This window comes from Gossypium raimondii, chromosome 10 (assembly GCF_025698545.1).
Source record: "Gossypium raimondii isolate GPD5lz chromosome 10, ASM2569854v1, whole genome shotgun sequence".
NCBI lineage: Eukaryota > Viridiplantae > Streptophyta > Magnoliopsida > Malvales > Malvaceae > Gossypium > Gossypium raimondii.
The window spans coordinates 61,770,421-61,790,533 of NC_068574.1; the positions used below are offsets into that span (position 1 = coordinate 61,770,421).

At 37.8% G+C, this 20,113-nt stretch overlaps 1 protein-coding gene across 1 annotated transcript; it reads right to left on the reverse strand.

Moving 5' to 3' along the window:
* Nucleotides 1-10,462: 10,462 nt before the first annotated feature.
* Nucleotides 10,463-20,113, reverse strand: LOC128031904 (uncharacterized). Its single transcript, XM_052621598.1, has 10 exons — nucleotides 17,479-20,113; nucleotides 16,701-17,078; nucleotides 16,136-16,594; nucleotides 13,697-14,494; nucleotides 13,031-13,513; nucleotides 12,416-12,721; nucleotides 11,974-12,303; nucleotides 11,070-11,831; nucleotides 10,859-10,974; nucleotides 10,463-10,781 (listed from the first exon to the last, which is right to left on the reverse strand). The coding sequence occupies exons 1-9, from the start codon at nucleotides 19,984-19,986 to the stop codon at nucleotides 10,918-10,920; spliced, it is 6,081 nt and encodes a 2,026-aa protein (XP_052477558.1). The 5' UTR covers nucleotides 19,987-20,113; the 3' UTR covers nucleotides 10,463-10,781; nucleotides 10,859-10,917.

A 20,113-nucleotide genomic window follows, 5' to 3' on the forward strand; every position in this document is an offset into this window, starting at 1 on the left:
GTCTTGCATTGAACTCAAAGGTCGATGTGATTTTCACAAGGATTATGGCACATGAATCACCAAAACAGAACTGAGATAAGTTGCAAGAAGAGTTTCAAGGGACAGAGAGGACAAGGCGAACGATTCATTGAATTTGAGGAGAGATTTGAGAATTTAAAGATGAAGGAAGAAGAAAGCATCAAGCAATATTCGGCAGGATTATGGTCGTGGTTAATAGCATCGGGCTCCTTGGAGAGCGCTTTAATAAAGCTAGGATAGTGGAGAAAGTAATAGCAACTCTGCTCGAGAGGTATGAGGCAAAATCTCATCTCTCGAGGACTCAAGGATCATCCACCATTTCCACGACCGAGTTGATCAATGCTCTATATGCTCAAGAGCGAGAGGAGAGCAAGTAGATGGAAGAGCATCAAGAAGGTGCCTTTCGAGGCAAGGACAAATCGCCTACAAAGGCAAGAAGGCACGGAAAGACAAGCCAAAGAATGATGTTTGCGAGAAGAGAAGGTCAAACTTGCAAGCACTGCAGAAGGGTGGTCATCCGGAAGAAAATCTTGGTTCAATCCGGATCTTGTGTGTCGACATTGTAAGAAGAAGGGTCATGTTGAGAGAGTTTGTAAGAGCAAGACCAAATTAAGACGAACCGGTCTCAACAGATGAAAGTGAGGCTCGAGTAGCTAAGGAGGACAAGTGACCAAGAGGAGCAAGTCTTTCTTTGTGTCATGCTCATTTGCTCAGGAAAGGCTCTCATCTGGTTGGCTCCTAGGCGATGGATGCACCAATCACATGACACCGATCTTGCAATCTTCAAGTCTTTAGACGTAAACCTGTAGAACCAAAGTCAAAATTGGTAATGGGCACTTTATTCAAGTGAAGGCAAAGGTGATGTCTTGATATGCACTCCACAGTGCCAAAATGATCTCAAATGTGCTCTGGTGCTCGAAATTGTGAAACCTACTCAAGATAGCTCAATTCTTTGGAGAAAGGTTACTCTGTGGTGTTCAAGGACAAGCGATGCCAAATCGGTGATCCAAGTGGATCCAAAGCGATGGCGATCCCTATGGTGATAAGAGCTTTGTGGTTGATGGACAAAGAAGTCGCATTGCCTACATGACCACATCGATGAATCTAAGTTGTGGCATCAAAGGTGGGACATGCCAACTTCGGATCGATGGCGAATGGTCGAGAAGACTGGCTGAAAACTTCATCAACTCGGTGGACCATGATGATGTGTGTAAAGTGTGTCGACTAGGAAAAGCAGCGATTGCCATTTCCATGAATCAAGCACGGAGAGCCTCGAAAAACTCCAACTGGTGCACTGCGATGTGTGTGGCCCTATGAGGATCGAGTCACTAAGTGGAAGCAGTATTTCATCTTGTTTATTGATGATTTCTCTAGATATTCTTGGCTTTACTTCTTAAAAGAAATCGAAGTGGCCACTTGTGTTTTGGAAGTTTAAAGCTGCTGCTGAGATGTAAAGCAGTGCAAGTCAAGACCATAAGGTCGATAATGGACCGAGTACACCTCGGCTCGGCCCAAGCCTTCGTGATAAGCGGGCATCAAACACCAGCTTACCAACACTTATACACCTCAACAGAATGGTGTAAGTGAAAGGAAGAATAGGAGCTTAATGGATATGGCCAGGTGCTTAATGATTCAGAAGAATCTGCCTAAAGCACTATGGGCAGAAGCAGTTAACACTGCAACATACATTCAAAATAGACTTCCAACCAAGGCTTTGGATCAGAAGACTCCATTCGAGGCCTGGTTTGGCTTCAAGCCATCACTGGCTCATCTGAAGGTCTTTGGATGCATATGTTACACACATGTACCGCTGTTTAAAGGGACAAATTATGCGAAAGGGCTCGACCTGGTCTTCTGGTGGGCTACAAAGACCTTTGTTAAGAAGGGCTATAGGATCTTGGATCCTTCAACAAACAAAGTGTCAGTAAGCAGGGATGTGGTATTTGATGAAAGGTCATGTTGGAACTGGGAAAGGCATGAACCTGAGGAAGTTTCTGAAGAACTTACAACAAACCAAGCTGAGCCAGAACAAAGTGTTCCTGAAATGGACATTGATGATGAACCAGTCAGAGGAACAAGATCAATGACTGAGATTTATGAAAGGGCTCATATAGCCATAGCTGAACCAAGTAACTTTGAAGAGGCTGAAGCTCAGCAAGAGTGGAAGCAGGCAATGGCTGAGGAGATCAGCATGATTGAGAAGAACCAGACCTGGGAATTGGTTGAAAGGCCAGTCAAAAGGAAGGTGATTGGGGTGAAATGGGTGTACAAAGCCAAGCAGAATGCTGATGGAACCTTGAACAAACTGAAAGCAAGGTTGGTTGTCAAGGGTTCATCAGAGGTATGGCTTGACTACGGAGACCTTTGCACCAAGAGCTGTGCTCGACACCATCGATCATTGATTGCCTTATGACCCATTTCGAATGGAAAATTCATCAACTCGATGTGAAATCAGCCTTCTCGAATGGTTTTTAGATGAAGACATCTATGTTGAACAACCACAAGGGTTTGAAATAGTGGGAGAGAGCATATGGTCTACAAATTGAAGAAGGCCCTATATGGCTTAAAACAGCTCCAAGGGCACGATGCAGTGAGAATCGATGGCTACTTGGTGATCCGGGATTCAATCGAAGCAAGAGTGAGCCAACATCAGTATGTCAAGAAGCAAGGGACACAAACACAACTCATTGTGTCCCTATATGTTGATGACTTCTTGGTGACAGGAGGAGATCGGCGATCTTTGGTTAATTTCAAGACCAAGATGCAAGAGGTGTTTGAAATGTCCGATCTTGGGAGATGTCCTATTTTCTTGGAATGGAGGTGACTCAAGCACGAATGGGATATTTTAAGTCGAAGAGCTTTGCCACAAAGATTCGACCAAGTTCTCCATGCAAAACAGCAAACCAACTAAAACATCTGTTGCTGTTGGAGAAAAACTATCGAGCCAAGGAGATTTTGAGAAGGTATGTGAAACTACCTACAGGAGTCTAGTTGGTTGTTTGCTATACTTGACTGCCACTAGACCGGACATAATGTATGTTGTAGGATTGCTCTCAAGGTTCTTGCATTGTTGCAATGAGAAGCATTTCAGTCGCCAAGAGAGTGCTCGAGATATGTCAAAGGCACTTTGGACTATGGCTTAAGGTACATGAGAAAGGAAATCTAAATCTAGTTGGGTACTTGATAGTGGTCGAATTTGGATCGATAGATGACATGAAAAGCACCTCGTGGTATGCTTTCAACCTTGGTTCACTATGTTCTCACTGGAGCTCGAAGAAGCAAAGTCTGGTGGCACAATCTCTGCTGAAGCGAGTATGTGGCGTGACAAGTCTTATCAACCAAGCCATTTGGCTTAGGAAAATCTGGTGATTTGAATATGGATCAAAGGGAAGCAACAGAGATCTTCGTGACAATCAATCTATTGTTGCAATTGCCAAAAATCACGTGTTCCATGGAAGAACAAAGTATTTTAGCATTAAGCTATATGTTGTTCGAGAAATGAAGCAAGCTCGGAAGTGAAGCTAATTCACGCAATTCAGAGGACCGACTTGCGGACATTTTGACTAAAGCCCTTAATGTCACAAGGTTTGAGCATTTAAGAAGAAAATTAGGTGTTTGCACCATGCTAACCAAGGAGGAGTGTTGAAGTTGGTCACATTAAGCCAACACTCGATTCCATCTGAGCCATGAAGACCAAGCAAAGTGGAGCAGATGCAAGGTCTGCGATGCAAGCTCATTTTGTTCATTTTGTTATATTTAGTTGATGAAATGAGTGTTAGTTCATTTCTAACTAAGTTAGCTTTCGATTGATGTAATTAGCTTATGTATGAGTGTAAACACGCTTTTGTATAAGTTTACAAGCTAAGATTTCAAGTTTCTATGTAATTAGTGGAGGTAGGTAATTACTTGTTGATTTTGACAAGCCTTATGCTTGAGTTATGTCTTGGCTTCAAGCCATTGTTTTTATGTATGAATGAAATCAGTTTTGTTCATCAATATTCTCTCAAATTTCCCAACTTATTCTCTTCTTTCTTTAACTCGAAATTGTTTGTTTTCTCGGCAAGTTTGAGGCTTGCTCGACAAGATACTTCTTTGAGTCGCTTGATTTGTTGTTGCACCAACATTTTCTTCATCTTGCATCACCTTCTCTACTTGTTCGAGGATCTTCCGCCCACCGCCGACATCCGCTTGTTAACATCTCGTTCGATCTCTTCGCCGTTTCGTTGAGTTGCACCAATGAATCGTCGCACTGTCCCTTGCATCTTTTAGCTTCTCGACTTGGTCCTTGAGGGTCTCAACATTTTGTTGATGATTGGAAAGGTATTTGACATGGTTTATGATAGGAGAAATCGTATACTCTGCAGCTTTAGTGAAAATAGAGCTAACGATGCCAATAACGAACTCCATTGAGAGAGCAAACGACAAGTGAACTGAAAAACCACAACCGCAATGTAAATCAAAACAAAACCGAAGAAAAATTACAAGTAAAATGAGTAAAAAGTAGAGCTTCGTAAACAAACAAGTAAGACCAAAATGAAAGCGGATGGCGTACCTTTCCAAAATATAAGAGAATGATTGAGCGATGAATTCTCCCGTTTTGAACGATCGAAATAACAAAATAATAATGTTTGTGCTAAAACATTTACATTATTCTACAATAAAAATATATGCAGAATAAACACAATATTTTTTTGGTGAATTATAAGAAGAAGATAAAGTTCTAATAGTAAGGCGATTGACGTGACTCAAATTTAAATCCCACTTGGGATGATGAATACCTTAACCATCAAACCAATATATGGGATCCATAGACGATAAACACAAAGTTTTAATACACAATGCAATACTTGTTTTATACTCCATCATCACTTTCTTAATTGCTTCTTGAACAAAAAGGCTCTTGTCCTTACAGTTTCTTTCATTTAAAAGATACACACATAACATTCTTATTTTGCTTAGTTTCAAAATTATGTTTCCTAATTTACTTTCCCCTTTTAACATTAAAATTACAAAATATTTATTTTATGAAATCACCATAATTAAATTTTAATAGAAAATTAACTAAAATAACAAATAGCCGAAACACAATAAAAGTCAAATGAAAACAAAGATGTAATCATGAGTAGCTTCTTAGCAGATCAATTCCGAGTTAACATTAATTCTTTCGACAACTAAAAACAGGACATTGTCGCCAAGTATCACCCACAAACTTGAGATTGATGTTTGAAAATAACAGAGTGCATAATTAGCTGCTTGAAAACAACATAGAGCATAATTAGCCTATGGTCATGAATTTTGGGTTCTCAACGAGATTTATGCTTTCTTGCTTGTGGGAAGAGTGAAGGATTAATTAAGAATGCGATGAATATAATGCATTGTTGTTCACTCTTGAACGATTGCTACATGCATCTTTGTTGAGCATTGGCACGCAATGCAACAAACTTCCAGCATGAGATGTCATTTGAAGATTGAATCGAAGCTACTTTCTTTTGTTTAAATTTTGTATTTTGTGATGTTAACAAGTTGGCAAGTTGCTTGATATCTAAAGCTAGTACTTTTAGATTTGAAATTGATGGATGTAACAATTTGAATTTTTCACTTTTCTTTTGTAATATTTTAGTTGGCAACTTGGCAAATTTGGTAGGAGCAGTTACGTTTAGGTAACTGACTTGTTTTTTTTTTTGTTTTTTTTTATCTCCTTTATATTTTGAAATGGAAATGGAATGAAAGCTGAAGGGGGGACTTTCTTATTCGGTCATTTTTTCTTTTAGCTTATCAAATTGTTTTGTTGGCTGTTTTTCATGAGCTTATGCTCTTTGTTGTTCATTGTTGCTGCTGTTTTTTTTTCCAACAAATGGTAATCAGAGCCTCTTGTCTTTGAGGACCTCTGTTGTTTAAGTTTTTTTGTTTCAAAATAAACTCAAAAATCGTGTTTGTCAAACTAGTTTCAGCAACATGAGCTTTGCACCTCATCCACCACCAGTTTTTGCTAGAGAAAACTACCACATTTGGGTAGTTAAAATGAAAACTTACCTCCAAGAACTTGATCTGTGGAGTGCAGTTGAAAATGATGTCGAGCCACCACCCTGAGAGCAAATCCAACCATTGCTCAGATCAGGCAACATGGTGAGGAGCGAGCCAAGAAGCATAAAGCCATGGCACGCCGCCGAGAATGGAGTGTCTGATGTGATTTTTACTCGCATCATGGCCTGTGACTCACCCAAACAAGCTTGGGACAAGCTAAAAGAGGAGTTCATGGGATTAGACAAGACTAGGCAGCAACAAGTCATCAACCTTAGAAGGGAGTTTGAAAATTTGAAGATGAAGGAGTCAAAAACTATCAAGCAATATTCTAATAGGATTATGGCTACTATCAATAATATTAGACTCCTTGGAGAAGATTTCAGTGACAGCAGGGTTGTTGAGAAGGTTATTACCACCTTACCTGAAAGGTTTGAGTCAAAAATCTCCTCATTGGAGGACTCGAGAGATCTCACAACCATTTCTTTGTCTGAGTTGGTTAACTCACTCTATGCACTTGAGCAGAGAAGGGCAAGTAGGCAGGAGGAGAGTCCTGAAGGTGCTTTTCAAGCAAAGGTCAGATAAGGCTCCAGCTCAAGTCAGAAAGCTAAGAAGCTTTGGTTTGAAAAGAGGGAAAGATCAAAGAAAGATGCCGGTAGAAGGAGGTTTCCACCATGCGTTCACTGCAAGAAGACTAATCATTTGGAGAAGTATTCTTTGGACCGGACTGGACATCTGATTAAAAAGTCTGTAAGAAGTATGGCCATCATGAGAAAATCTGTAAAAGTCATGAGAAGGCACAAGCACGTACCAAGACAAGCCAAGTCTGCCGAGGATGTCCAAGCTCGGGAGGAGCATGTATTCTGACTTCATGTTTTGCGTACTAACAAAGAAGAGCAGCTTGGCTTGTGGATAGTGGTCGCTCACACCACATGGTTGCAGATGAGAGCCTTTTCAAGAACATTGATGGAGCTATGTCTCAAGGTCGGGATAGGCAATGGCAACTTGATTGAAGCAAAAGGCAGAGGTGATGTGGTGATTCACACTAGTTCAGGTAACAAAATCATTTCTGATGTGCTCTATGTGCCAGAAATAGACCAAAATTTACTCAGTGTAGGCCAGCTAGTCAAGAAAGGCTTTTCACTAGTTTTCAAGAATGATTCTTGTGTTATAAGTGATGCTCATGGTAGGGAGATTGTCTCAGCACCTATGGGAGACAAATGTTTTATGCTGGATGTGAGTCAGCTTGAGAAAAGTGCCTATACAAGCTCAGTTGACAATACTGATCTTTGGCACAAGAGGTTTGGCCATGTTAACCTCAAATCACTTGATTTGCTGCACAAAATGAACATGACAGAGGACATGGTGAAGGTTAGTGCAAGTGAAGGTGTTTGTGAAGTGTGCCAGCTTGGTAAGCAGGCCAGGTTGCCTTTTCCAGTAAACCAAGCATGGAGGGCTCGAGAAAGACTTGAGTTGGTGCACTCAGATGTCTGTGGACCAATGAAGACGCCTTCACTGAATGGCAGTAAGTATTTTATACTGTTTATTGATGATCTGACCAGATTTTGCTGGGTTTATTTCATAAAACAGAAGTCAGAAGTGTTTGAAGTTTTTGGAAAGTTCAAGGCATTGGCAGAAAATCAAACAGGCTGTAGGATTAAGGCCTTGAGGACAGACAATGGTTCTAAATACTTGTCTGAAAGATTTCAGAAGCTATGTGAGCAGGCTGGGATTCATCATTAATTGACCACAGTGTATACTCCTCAGCAAAATGGAGTATCTGAGAGGAAGAACAGGACAGTGATGAACATGACCAGATGTTTGTTGTTTCAAAGCAAGCTTCAAGCATTTTTTGGTGAAGGTGTCAACACCTCGGTGTACTGCTCAATAGGTCGCCAACACATCTCGTGAATGATAAAACTCCTTTTGAAGCATGGTATGATCTTAAACCAACTGTTTCCCATTTAAAAGTATTTGGTTGCATGTGTTTTGTACTTGTCCCTGCAGAAAGAAGAACCAAGCTCGAGAAGAGGTCAGTTCCTGGTATATTTGTTGGCTCTGAGTCGCAAGAAGGGCTACAGAGTATTTGATCCCTCAACCAAGAAGATTTTGGTAGCGGGGATGTCAAATTCGATGAAGGAAGGTTTTGGAGTCTAGATGGCTCTAACACAAGTCGGTTTGAAGAAGAGCAGATTGATGACAATCTAGAATTGGCGTAAAATGAAGTCGAGAATGCCAATGTAGATGATGCTCTGTAAGAGGACCAGTCTATTGTCGATATCTACCAAAGATGCAATGTGGCCATTGTTGAGCCTTCAAGCTATGAAGAAGCGCAAGAAGCAAGAGCTGGAAGAAGGCTATGGAGGTGAAATCGACATGATCCACAAGAATGACACTTGGGATCCGTAGATGACTGATCAAAAGAAGGTCATAGGTGTCAAGTGGGTTTTCAGGGCCAAGTTCAATGCAGATGGCTCTCTGAACATGCACAAGGCAAGGCTTGTGGTGAAAGGGTACAATCAACAGTTTGGCATTGATTTTGAGGAGACATTTGCTCCAGTGGCAAGGCTGGATACCATAAAGCTTCTATTTGCCTTCGCTGCACAGAAACAGTGAAAGGTCCATCAGCTTGATGTCAAGTCAGCTTTCCTTAATGGTTTTCTTAAAGAAGAAATTTATGTTGAACAGCCTGAAGGATTTAAAGTCCAAGGAAAGGAGGACAAGGTTTACAAGCTGAAGAAGGCACTCTATGGACTAAAACAGGCTCCTCGAGCCTGGTATGACAGGATAGATGCTTACCTGTCTAGGCTCAATTTCGAGAAAAGTTTGAGTGAGCCAACTTTGTTTATAAAGAAGTCCAAAGATGAGGCTTTGCTGATTGTCTCAATATATGTGGATGATCTATTAGTGACTGGAAGCAGGGTCGATTTGATTCAGGAGTTCAAGAAGAATATGCAAGACATGTTTGACATGACAGACTTGGGAATCATGACTTACTTCCTTGGTATGGAAGTAGACCAGTCTGATCAAGGCATTTTTATCAGCCAGCATGCATTTGCCTTGAAAATTCTCACTAAGTTTCATATGGAAAACAGCAAACCAATGGGCACACCATTAGCTGTGGGAGAGAAACTAAGTAGCTTTAGAAATGAAGAAAAGGTAGATGAAAAGGAGTATAGAAGCCTGATTGGTTGTTTACTTTACTTGACAGCAACCAGACCTGACCTTATGCATTCAGTTAGTCTATTGTCCAGATTCATGCACAGCTGCAATACAACTCATTTGAAAGCAGCAAAGAGAATACTCAGGTATGTCAAAGGTACTTTGAAGTTTGGTGTAATGTTCAAGAAAGGAAGTGAGCTGAAATTAACTAGCTACTCAGATAGTGACTGGGGTGGATTAGTTGATGATATGAGAAGTACTTCAGGCTACTTCTTTACACTTGGTTCGGGAGTTTTCAGTTGAAGTTCAAAGAAGCAACAAACTGTTGCTCAGTCTACTGCTGAAGCCGAATACATAGCAGCAAAAGAAGATGAATCAAGCCATTTGGCTTAGGAAGTTGCTATGTGATTTGAATGAAGAACGACTTGAGCCTCTTGAAATTATGGTGGATAACCATCAAGAATTGCCATCTCCAAAATCCATTTTCATGGCAAAACCAAACATTTTAAGCTCAAGTTTTACTTTGTTAGAAGTTGTTCAATCCAAAGAAGTGTGTCTAACACATTGCGACTCACAAGATCAATTGGTCGACATTTTGACAAAGCCTCTTAGCACAATCAGGTTTGAATTTCTAAGGGATTCAATCGGTGTTTGTTGCCTACAGTCCAAGGAGGAGTGTTGAGCATTGGCCTGCAATGCAACAAACTTCCAGCAGCAGCATGTCTGTTTGAAGATTGAACCAGAAGCTACTTTCTTTTGTTTAAATTTTGTATTTTTGTGATGTTAACAAGTTGGCAAGTTGCTTGATATCTAAAGCTAGTACTTTTAGATTTGAAATTGATGGATGTAACAGCTGAATTTTTTCAGCTTTTCTTTTGTAATATTTTAGTTGGCAACTTGCCAAATTTGGTAGGAGCAGTTACGTTTAGGTAACTGACTTGTTTTTTTTTTTTTTTTTGTATCTCCTTTATATTTTGAAATGGAAATGGAATGAAAGCTGAAGGGGGGACTTTCTTATTCGGTCATTTTTTCTTTTAGCTTATCAAATTGTTTTGTTAGCTGTTTTTCATGAGCTTATGCTCTTTGTTGTTCATTGTTGCTGCTGTTTTTTTTTCCAACACATGCATGTATGTAATTCAATTATTTATGGCATTGGTTTGTCTTCTTCTTGCTTTAGATTGTTTCTCCTATTCACTAAAAACAGAGAATTGGTGTTATTATCATTTATATTTTTGTGAGGATGAATATGAGAATCCTGGGATTAAAGGAGATATTAGCTTCAACTTTTCATTAAAATACTGGAATAAGTACATTATATTCTTTATAGAGAGAACAAAAAAGATGAAACAAGCACACACAAAATGAGTAGCAATCGTAATTACATGGTCTAAACCCCCAAGCTGATACAAAAATACCAGCAAAATGTATAACGTGGCTGAAATCCATCCTTACTACTAAAAGTTTACATGTTTGTAATTCCCAGTGCCAAGCATGATGTGAAATGCAACAGTTCAATAGTGGATTTGCAAAAACTGAATAAAGGAGAGGGTAGCCCCCATACTCCAATAGAGCAACTCAACCTACAATGAAAAAGGCATTTCCATAGTCATTTGTAAAGCATTAGTTAAGTCATAATGAAAATAGAAGAGTAAATTACCATTTGGCTTGAATTGAAATGAAACTGAGCTTGTCTCACAAGCACCGGAACATCTTTCCTTATTCCAGTTGGAGCAACTGATCAGTTACCTCGATGGCTTGAGAACTTTGCATATTCTGTTCGTGCGTGATCAAAAGAAACGATTATAAAGACAGGTAAAGCCAACATTATTAAAAGTAAAACACTTTAAATCCTTTGAAATGATTGGTACCATTTGATCGAACATATGCTTTATGGTGGTGCTAAGGTCGCCTTCCCACTGCAGTTCACCATCCTCATCTCTTGTTAAGTGCATATGTTCCAGCCTTGGTGTGCTTAACTCCCCTTGAGAGAAATTCTTCATTTTTGGGCAGTCTGTCACTATCACCATTTGCAAGACTGGGAACTCCAACGAGTGATGCGCCAATGAAAAGCTTGCTAGACTTGGCAGATGACTTAGTTGCAAATACTTCAGCTTGGGAAAAACAATTCTGGCCTGTAAGTCTTCACCTTCACATGATATGATTTCTTCCACCAACGCAGAATCAGCTATGCTCAATCTTTCTAGTAGTGTCAGGCTCTTAGCTGTCGAGCATGCCATTAGATTGATGAATCCATGGCATCTTGAAACTTCCATACTTAATAGATTTTTGAAAGACAACAAAAATGGCTCTAAAGTCTTTAATGTTAGCTCTGGAAGTTGAGACAACCTTAAGGCCTCTAACTGATAGCATGCCGATGTGTGCCTTTCCTCGTTGATGAGTCCTTCAAACCGGACTATTTCAGAAATGGAGGCATTGTTTATAACAAGCTTCTCAAGCTTTGGTAGTGACTGAATGAAGGAATATGGAAGAGTAGTGGATGTCTCAGGAAAGAATTGGAGGTTAAGAAGTTTGAGGTTTGGGAAACACTGCAATGAGAGTTGTCCATCACATATCCCCTTTATCATATCATTCGTCTTCAGTGTCAATTCTTGTAAAACAGGGAAAGTGTCCTGGACACCAACAAATATATTGAACATTGACCAAAGAGCTTTAAATTTGAGTTAGTTCAAAAGGCAACTTATAGGGAACCTCATTTGATTTGGATATAAATTCAAGTAATGAACATGGAATATAAACTATCAGTGAGCATACCTCATTGACGCAAAACAAGGGTTGTTGGTTTGGGATTTCAACCTCACCAAATATCTGTGCTTTGGGGCATTCAACAACCTTCATAAATTTCAATGATGGCCATTGGGTGGTATGCATCCTAGAGTAGAAACTTTTCAAACTCGGCACCTTATCCAGTCCAAGGTGCGTTAGATGGGGAAATACAAACTTGGTCATCACTGTTTCTGCCATAGTAGACCGAGTAGCTGATGTTGACTGTGCTTCATTGGCATTGAGTGCTTGCAGCTCAATTATTTCTTCTAACGAATCACAGCCCTGAATCAGCAACTTCTCCAAACGAGGGAAAACAACCTAATAAATCATTAGATTGGGTTAATAACTGAAATATGTTGAAATGAAAAAGATTAATGAAAGAAGTAAAAGGAGAAGAGAACAATGGTAAAGTAAAAGAAGAAGAAATGACCTTTTGATTGAGGACAGCAGAGTCATTTGTTTGTGTAGGTTGGTGAATTTGAGGTTCATCTCCACATACAGATTTAGAGATGAATGTTCTCAGCAGAGGACAATTTGTTAGTGTTAAATCTCTTAACCATGGGAATTCAAAGACATTCTCAAAGCAGGTATCTTTGAGTTTGGGAAGGTCTTCCAGACACAGGGACCGCAGTGTAGAGAACATCTGATTCCTCTCTGGTGAGTAGGATGGGTGGTGCCATATCTTATTAATGTTAATGGAGGACAACTTCAGGTACTCCAAATGGGGAATGACAACCTGCTGACATAAATAATTTGAGTTTGGAATTTATGAATATAAATAACAATATAAATTATTACACTTTTCTATTTTCATCAAATAAATTCAGTTGTATTTTAAGGTTAGAGAAAAAAATTAGAAAAAATAATTTGTTTTTAAAATGTCTTTCAAATAAATATAGTTTGGATGCATACTCTTACCAACACAAGTAAAACCTTGAGTAGTTATCAATCTCAAATATGAATAAAATTTACGCTTGGCTCAAATTCATCAAATAGAAAGATCATATGAATTAATTAGATCATAAAGATTGAATGCCAAACTGACCTTGTCACAAAATAAAACGGCAGTATAATCTTCCACGTCTTGCTCGTCAATCACTTTTTCACTCTTTCTTGAAATTGTAGAAGAAAATGCCGTCATTTTTGGGCACTCAACTATTGTAATATTCCACAAATTTGGAATTTCAAGAGGTCGACTTCCCAAATAAAAATTTGTCAAGTTGGAACACGTCTCTATTTTTACAAAGGAGAGCTCAGGAAATATCAAATTATGTATGGTTGCTCCCTCCTCGTCTTCCCTGATCACTTGTTCCATTGTATTGCATTCTTTTACTTCTATCCTTTCTAGTTGCTTGAGGCTTAAAAGCATAGACGGGGTAAAAATATAGTTCAAGCTGCTACATTTATAAATCTCCATTCTGCCAAGGTTCTTCGACTCCAAAATTTCTTGAGGGTTTCTTTTCCATATTTCTATCAACTTTGGAAACGTGTCAGAGATGTTCAAATCAAATGGGCGATTGAATCCACCCTAAAACAACAAATCCATCCATAGTATTACACTCATAATGCAAAAATAAACACTCTTTGTAAGTTAGTCAAGTAGGTTTTAATTTTTTTTAAATGATGAAACAATAGGAAAGAAAATCGAGCACTAACTTTTATTGTATCAAGACAGGAGGAAGCTAGATAGCATTATGAACCAACTCCGTACCTTTTTTGTGTACAACTGTTGTATGGTGGTATTCAGGTCCCCTTTCCAATACACTTTTCGATTGTAAGGCCCTTGTTTTACTCTTTGTAATTGCGGGGTGCTTAAAACTCCGTCAGAAAAGATCTTCAATCTAGGACACATTTCCACAACTACTTCTTCCAAACAAGGGAAGTTGAAGGTGTAACTCCCTGGACAAAAGCTTGTGAGCCTTTGTAGATGGATTATTTCTAAACATTTCAATTTCCTGACAACTATTGTCTGATGATAGTCTCCCTCATTTGTCACTATTTCTGTCATTTCAGTGCAGTCGTTTACCCTCATTGTTGTTAATTGCACCAGATTCTTAACTACTAAGGGTGTAACTAAATTTGTCATCATTTTGCAATTTGACACCACCAAAGTTGTGAGATTTTGGAAAGATAATGACGAGGCTCCAATATTTTTCAAATCACCACAATACGAAATTCTGAGTTTTTGGAGATTAGAGAGAATATGACCAAGTTCCGAATCTTTCCTCCATACATGCTTAAGATTTTTGGAAGAAAGCAATTCCAGATTTTTTATTGGTGAGAGAGTCCCAACATCTCCCTTACAAGGGACTACATGTTTGAAATCAAAATGACTAAAATTTAGAGTTTCCAAATTGTAGAATCTTCGGACAAGAGGAAATATATAAGAAGATCCACTATGGAAGCCACCACCCACTTCAAAAACCTTAATGCGAGGGAACAAATCCGATGGAAATTGATCCGTATCACTAAAATTTCGTAACTCAAGTGTCTCTAAATTGGGAATGACCTAGGAAACCAATTAAACATTAACAAATGAAGCTGAATGCTGATGTACATGCTTAAATAAAACCAATGTAGAGTAGTAGAAATTTTCTTTTTAAAAATTTAAGAAAACAGAATACCTTATGAATGAAAACTGATAATAATAATAATAATAGTAGTAGTAAACACAAGTAGAAACCCGAATGAAGTATAGGAAGTTTGAATTAAAATGCACAAGTAATCATTGTTTCTGATTAAACAAAAAAGGTAGAATAATGTAAGTTAAAACAAAAGGCTAATATAATACATGATAGTTTTACTTTTTAATTGCCTACAAAACAATAATCTCTTCTCTTTCTAATCTGACGATTAAATGCTCAAATTAGTGTGCAACCTTTCAAAATGTTGATATAAGCCCAACCTTTATAAAAATCTTTAAATGTACATGATAGTTGAATCAAATATTGCTTGAAAATAATATAATATAATATAATATAAATATAATTTGAGACATGATATACACTATTTGAAAAGTTTTATTTGAGCACTTTCAAAAAAGTTTTGGAACTTATTTGAGCACTTTAAAAAGTTTGGTTTTCATTTGAACATTTTTGTAAATGTTAGGCTCTTACATGAGCATTTTAAAAATTTTAACTTTGTTGTGAGTAACCCTTAAAAGGTTAGGCCCTTATTTCAGCATTTAGCCTATTTTTTGTCCACCTTGTCCGAACACTTTGTACTTTTTCTTTCTATCTTTTTCACAAAAATAAAAGGTAAACTACAGAGATGGTTACTTTAAAATAAAGTTTGTCCTATTTTAGCAACTTCAAATTCTTTTTTCAATTTAATCACTTTAAATAATATATTTATGCAAATTTGTCACTGTTGTTAATGGATTGCTAATGTGACACATTAGTCTATTGAATGACTGACAAGTGACTTTTTTAATTAACCAAAGTTTAAGCACAAAAGTTTTAGACTAATTATAAGAATGCCTTTAAACTTTAATCAAAAGTCAATAAAAATTTCACTTGTTAGTCACTCAATGTGCTAATATATCACATAACAATCCATTAAAAGAAAACAAAAATTTTAACATTAGTAACTAATTCACACAATTATCTTATTTAGAGTGCCTAAATTAAGAAAAAAATTAAAATTTACAATTTGAAAGGTTATTATTCTATTTTAAAATATATCGTCTCACATTTTCAAATTTAAATTTAAATTTTTAAAATGTGTTCCGTAATCATATTAACATTTTATTTAATATAAAAATTAAAACAAAAAGTGTTAGAATATAATAAGTAAACAGATAACTATTTATCATATAATGTGTAAAATAGTAAGTTGATTTTATTTGTCAAAATCTTACCTGTGCAATAAATTACTTCTTCATTTTTTAGAAAAATAAAAATAAAAATTTAAATTTTATTTAAATATAATATAAAATATAAAATATTATCATAATAATCTTAATTAAGATTTTAACAATTAATATTTATATAATTTCATAATTCCAATGATGACCCTAAACCAGTAAATACTTAAATATAAGTATTAGATAGATATCTCCAAAGAAATGCCTATCAAAGCAATGTAAGATTCAGTTAATTAAATTGCATCATTATGGCATATAACAACATGCATGTGATCATATACGTACCTCTTCAACCAACAATACTGCCTCCCCATTTCCCTTCGTTTCCTGGATTCTAACATCTTCTAAACCCACTATCATTAGCAAAGCAGAACAGTCCGTGGTCAAATTTTTCAACATTGGCCACACAATTGTATGTTGCCCTTTATAGAAACATTTGAGCTTTTCTAAGTGGTCAACCGTAAGGGAAGACACTTTGGGAAACTCAAAACTCACAGGCTGCTCCTCTACACCTTCCCCTTCCGATACAATCTCCTCCACCCCACACCGTCTTATCCATAAATGTTCAAGTTGCGGAAGATGTTTGGCTATTAACGCTGGAAATAGATTTTTTAGACTCTCACAGTCTGAAACACTTAATTCTCGTAGATTTTGAAAAGAATCTGGTGCTAGCTCATTATGAAATATCATCTTCGCTTTTGTCAACTCGGAGATTGTCATCCTTTCCAAGCTTGGAATTGCAACCTATTCATATATATCATTCATGCCCATAACAAAGTTAGCTCATGTAATGCAGGACGAATCAACTGAATCATATAAGAGTGCAAGACTAATGAAATAAATAAATCACCTTCTCATTGAAGAGAGCATGCATGCCGGACACAATACTGCTTTCACTAATGAATTCTTTTAATTTCGGGCAACCCACAATATTTAGCTCTTTCAACAAAGGGAATTCGATATTATAATTTCCTGAGCAGAAGGAGATGAGGTTTCGAAGGTAATTCATACGCAGAAAGTTTAATCGGGGGAAACAAATCACATTATTCATTTCTTCTTCTTCTTCTATTTCCTCTGTAAATATTATCTCCCTTAAGGACTCACAACCCACTATCTCAAAGCGGTGGAGCTGCACCAGACTCCTGGCGACAGAGGGTGATAACAGGTGCTCCCACTTGCCGCATCTAGTGATGATCAACCTCCTCAAATTCGAACTCCAATGATATGTCTGCTTGTGCCATATTATGTTGTTGTTAATGGAATGATGGAAAACAAGTTGCATACATTTACAAACAATTCTTTTCTTCTAAAAATCTAAATGGAAGGGAAACGAAAAGATAATACGTAACATAATTTGAAAATATGATTTTTGATTTTAAAGAATTTTAGTTCGAACTGTGAATTCCAATTAAATTTTCATAATTTTTGCCTATTGAATTGAATTTGGACTTTCGATCAGTTTGAATTAAAAGTTAAATTTTGGGTTTGAAATTTATTTTTTAGCCTTAAAAACCATTGGATAATTAATTATTTTATTATTAGAATTATAACTTTTTGACGATGTCACTAAATAGTTGCAGTATAAATAAAAGTTGTAAAAGAATATATGAATAATGTCAAACAAATACCTGATTAATGAAAAGTGGTAGGGGCTCAAAACTCGTGGAACACCTTTCCTCTTGACAGCAAAAGCTAATAAGTTGCGGCAGACACTCAAGTGTTATGAAACGTAATTCAGAAAACTCAATTTTGTTCAATGTGATATATTGCACCTGCATACCATTTTCGACATGAAGATTCTGTAAATGTGGAAAATCGTTCCCTTTATTTAACTCTGCAAGTACATTCTTGATGCCTTCAAGACCTTTTAGGTCTAGGTGCAAATATTCAGCCTTTCCCAGCAACATTTTCACCCCATTATCCAAACAAATGTTTGTATATAAATAGAGCTCCAATGTCCTTGAACATTCATGTCTTGGGAGCCAGTTGGATATAGGATGATCACCTACAATAATCCTGTATCTGTTCAATGTCTCAATAAATCGATGCTTTGGAATCATTTGGATATCAGAAATACGAACATATAAAGTAGTTAGACGAGACAAATTGTTTAATTCATCCAGGCTTGCATTTCTCCTCTCGTTGTCAACTACTCCTTCATTTTCCCATTCAACAAAGCTTCCCTCCATATATAATTCTTCTAATTTAGACAAACTTGATAAGACATTTGGTGGGATGATTTTGAGTTTTCTACACCCAGTCAAATCTAACAACCTTAACCGAGTCAATTGTGCTATCTCCTTGGGTAGTTCTTTGATCCTTGAGAAAGCAAGGTCGAGGATTTCTAAATTTTTGAGCTCTCCAATGATGGTTATGTCTTCAACTAGACATCCTCCTAGACATAACATGCGAAGATCTATGAGGTGATTAATTGACTCAGGTAGATAGGAATATGAAGGTAAATCCAAGACTTTGAGCCTTTCAATTCGTCTGAAAAAATCGGGAGGAATTGCCACTGAATCATCAGGGGCCATATGGAAAAAGGAAAGACCTGAATACTCCATCTCCTTAGGAAGCTCGGCTACAATTTGAGGACAAGGTAAGCTTATCACTCTCAAGCTGTTCATTTTCGCCTTATCGGACCACTCCTTTGGAATATGATCTCTCAAAACAAGCATATGGTAGTCCCTCGATGCAATAGCTAAAGCAGCATCCCAAACAACATCATGGATATCAAAGTGCTCATCATCATAACTATCAAGCAGCAGGGAAGACGCTTTGAGATTAGCCACAACCGTCAATACTTCATTTCTAGCTTCTTCCATAGTGTTGACACCACCAAATAAACCCAAACCCACAGTATATCTCATCAACTTCTCAACCAGACCATTATGGCCTATTACACAGCAAAGCAAGAAAGTCAGCTTAACTTCCTCACTTTCTAAATAATTAAAACTCCACTCAATAGCTGAATATGCTGCAGCTATCCCCGTGAAGTTGCTTGATGAAGGCCTCTCTAGTTCTCGTAAAGCATTCTTCCACTCAAACAATCTTTTGTTTCTCAAAGCCCCTGCAACTGTCGCAATGGCTATGGGCAATCCTGCACATTTTTTGGCTACCTCCATAGCTGCAGGCTTCAAATCACAACTTTCAACGCAGTCGCCAGCCTTCTTCTTGAACAGGTCCCAGGCCTCGTTTTCATTTAAAAACCCAACAAAAAAATATTTCTGAGCATCCATCCCATTTGATAAAACATTTAGCTCTCTAGAAGTTAGCAGCAACTTGCATCCCTTGTGCTCATCTCCCAAAGGGATCCCAACTTCCTCAATATCAACCTTGGCCCAAATGTCATCCAAGACAACCAGAACCCTCTTCTCTTTCTTCAATCTTTCTCGTAGTCGAAGTGCCTTTACATCAGTACTCTGTTCCTCAAATTTCAAGCCCAATAACTCTGCAATTCTGTTCTGAACTTTCTCAATATCAATGGCTTGAGTTACTGTTGCTATGACAACCGAATCAAATAAATTGCCCTTGACCTTTCTAGCGATTTCTTTGACTAGCGTTGTTTTTCCGATCCCACCCATACCGTGCACCCCAATAACGCTGACGCTATCATCATTTAGTGCCTCCATTATTCCATTCAAAACCAACTTTCTTGACTCAAAATCCTCGTACCCTTTAAATGGTGTGATAGTGATACCTTGCAGAGGCACAGGATAAGAAACCTCGTCAAACTTGCCCTGTTCAAGTAGCTCGGCAACAGCCTTCGCCTCCTCTGCAGCTTTCAGGCTAAGCTTGTAACGAGTCCAGAAATTAGGACACAAACCAACGAAACACTTTTTCTTTGCTTTTTCTTCATCTTGCGTCACTTTCTCTACTTGTTCAAGGATCTTTGTGTCGACTGCAGACAACCATTTGTCAACATAACCTTCGATCTCTTTGCCGTTTCGTGAAGCTGCATCAACAGAATGCTGCACTCTGTCCCTTGCAACTTTCAGCTTCTCAGCTTGGTGCTTGAGGGTCTCAACATTTTGCTGATGATTGGAAAGGTATTTGACATGGTTTATGATAGGAGAAATCGTATACTCCGCAGCTTTAGCGACAATAGAGCTAACGATGGCAATAACAAAGTCCATTGAGAGAGCAAAGAGCAAGTAAACTGAAAAACCACAGCCACAACAGAAATCAAAACAAAAGCAGAAGAAAAAGGTACAAGTAAAAATGAGCAGAAAGTAAAGCTTCTGTAAACAAACAAGACAGAAC

Excerpts from the sequence above, each read along its gene's own strand:
- LOC128031904 (XM_052621598.1), bottom strand. The coding sequence starts at position 19,986 with ATGGACTTTGTTATTGCCATCGTTAGCTCTATTGTCGCTAAAGCTGCG. Across the intron at positions 17,079-17,478 it reads TACCACTTTTCATTAATCAG|ACATATCATTGGAGTTCGAA; the intron begins GTATTTGTTTGA and ends TGGCACAAGCAG. Across the intron at positions 16,595-16,700 it reads ATGCTCTCTTCAATGAGAAG|GTTGCAATTCCAAGCTTGGA; the intron begins GTGATTTATTTA and ends ATATATGAATAG.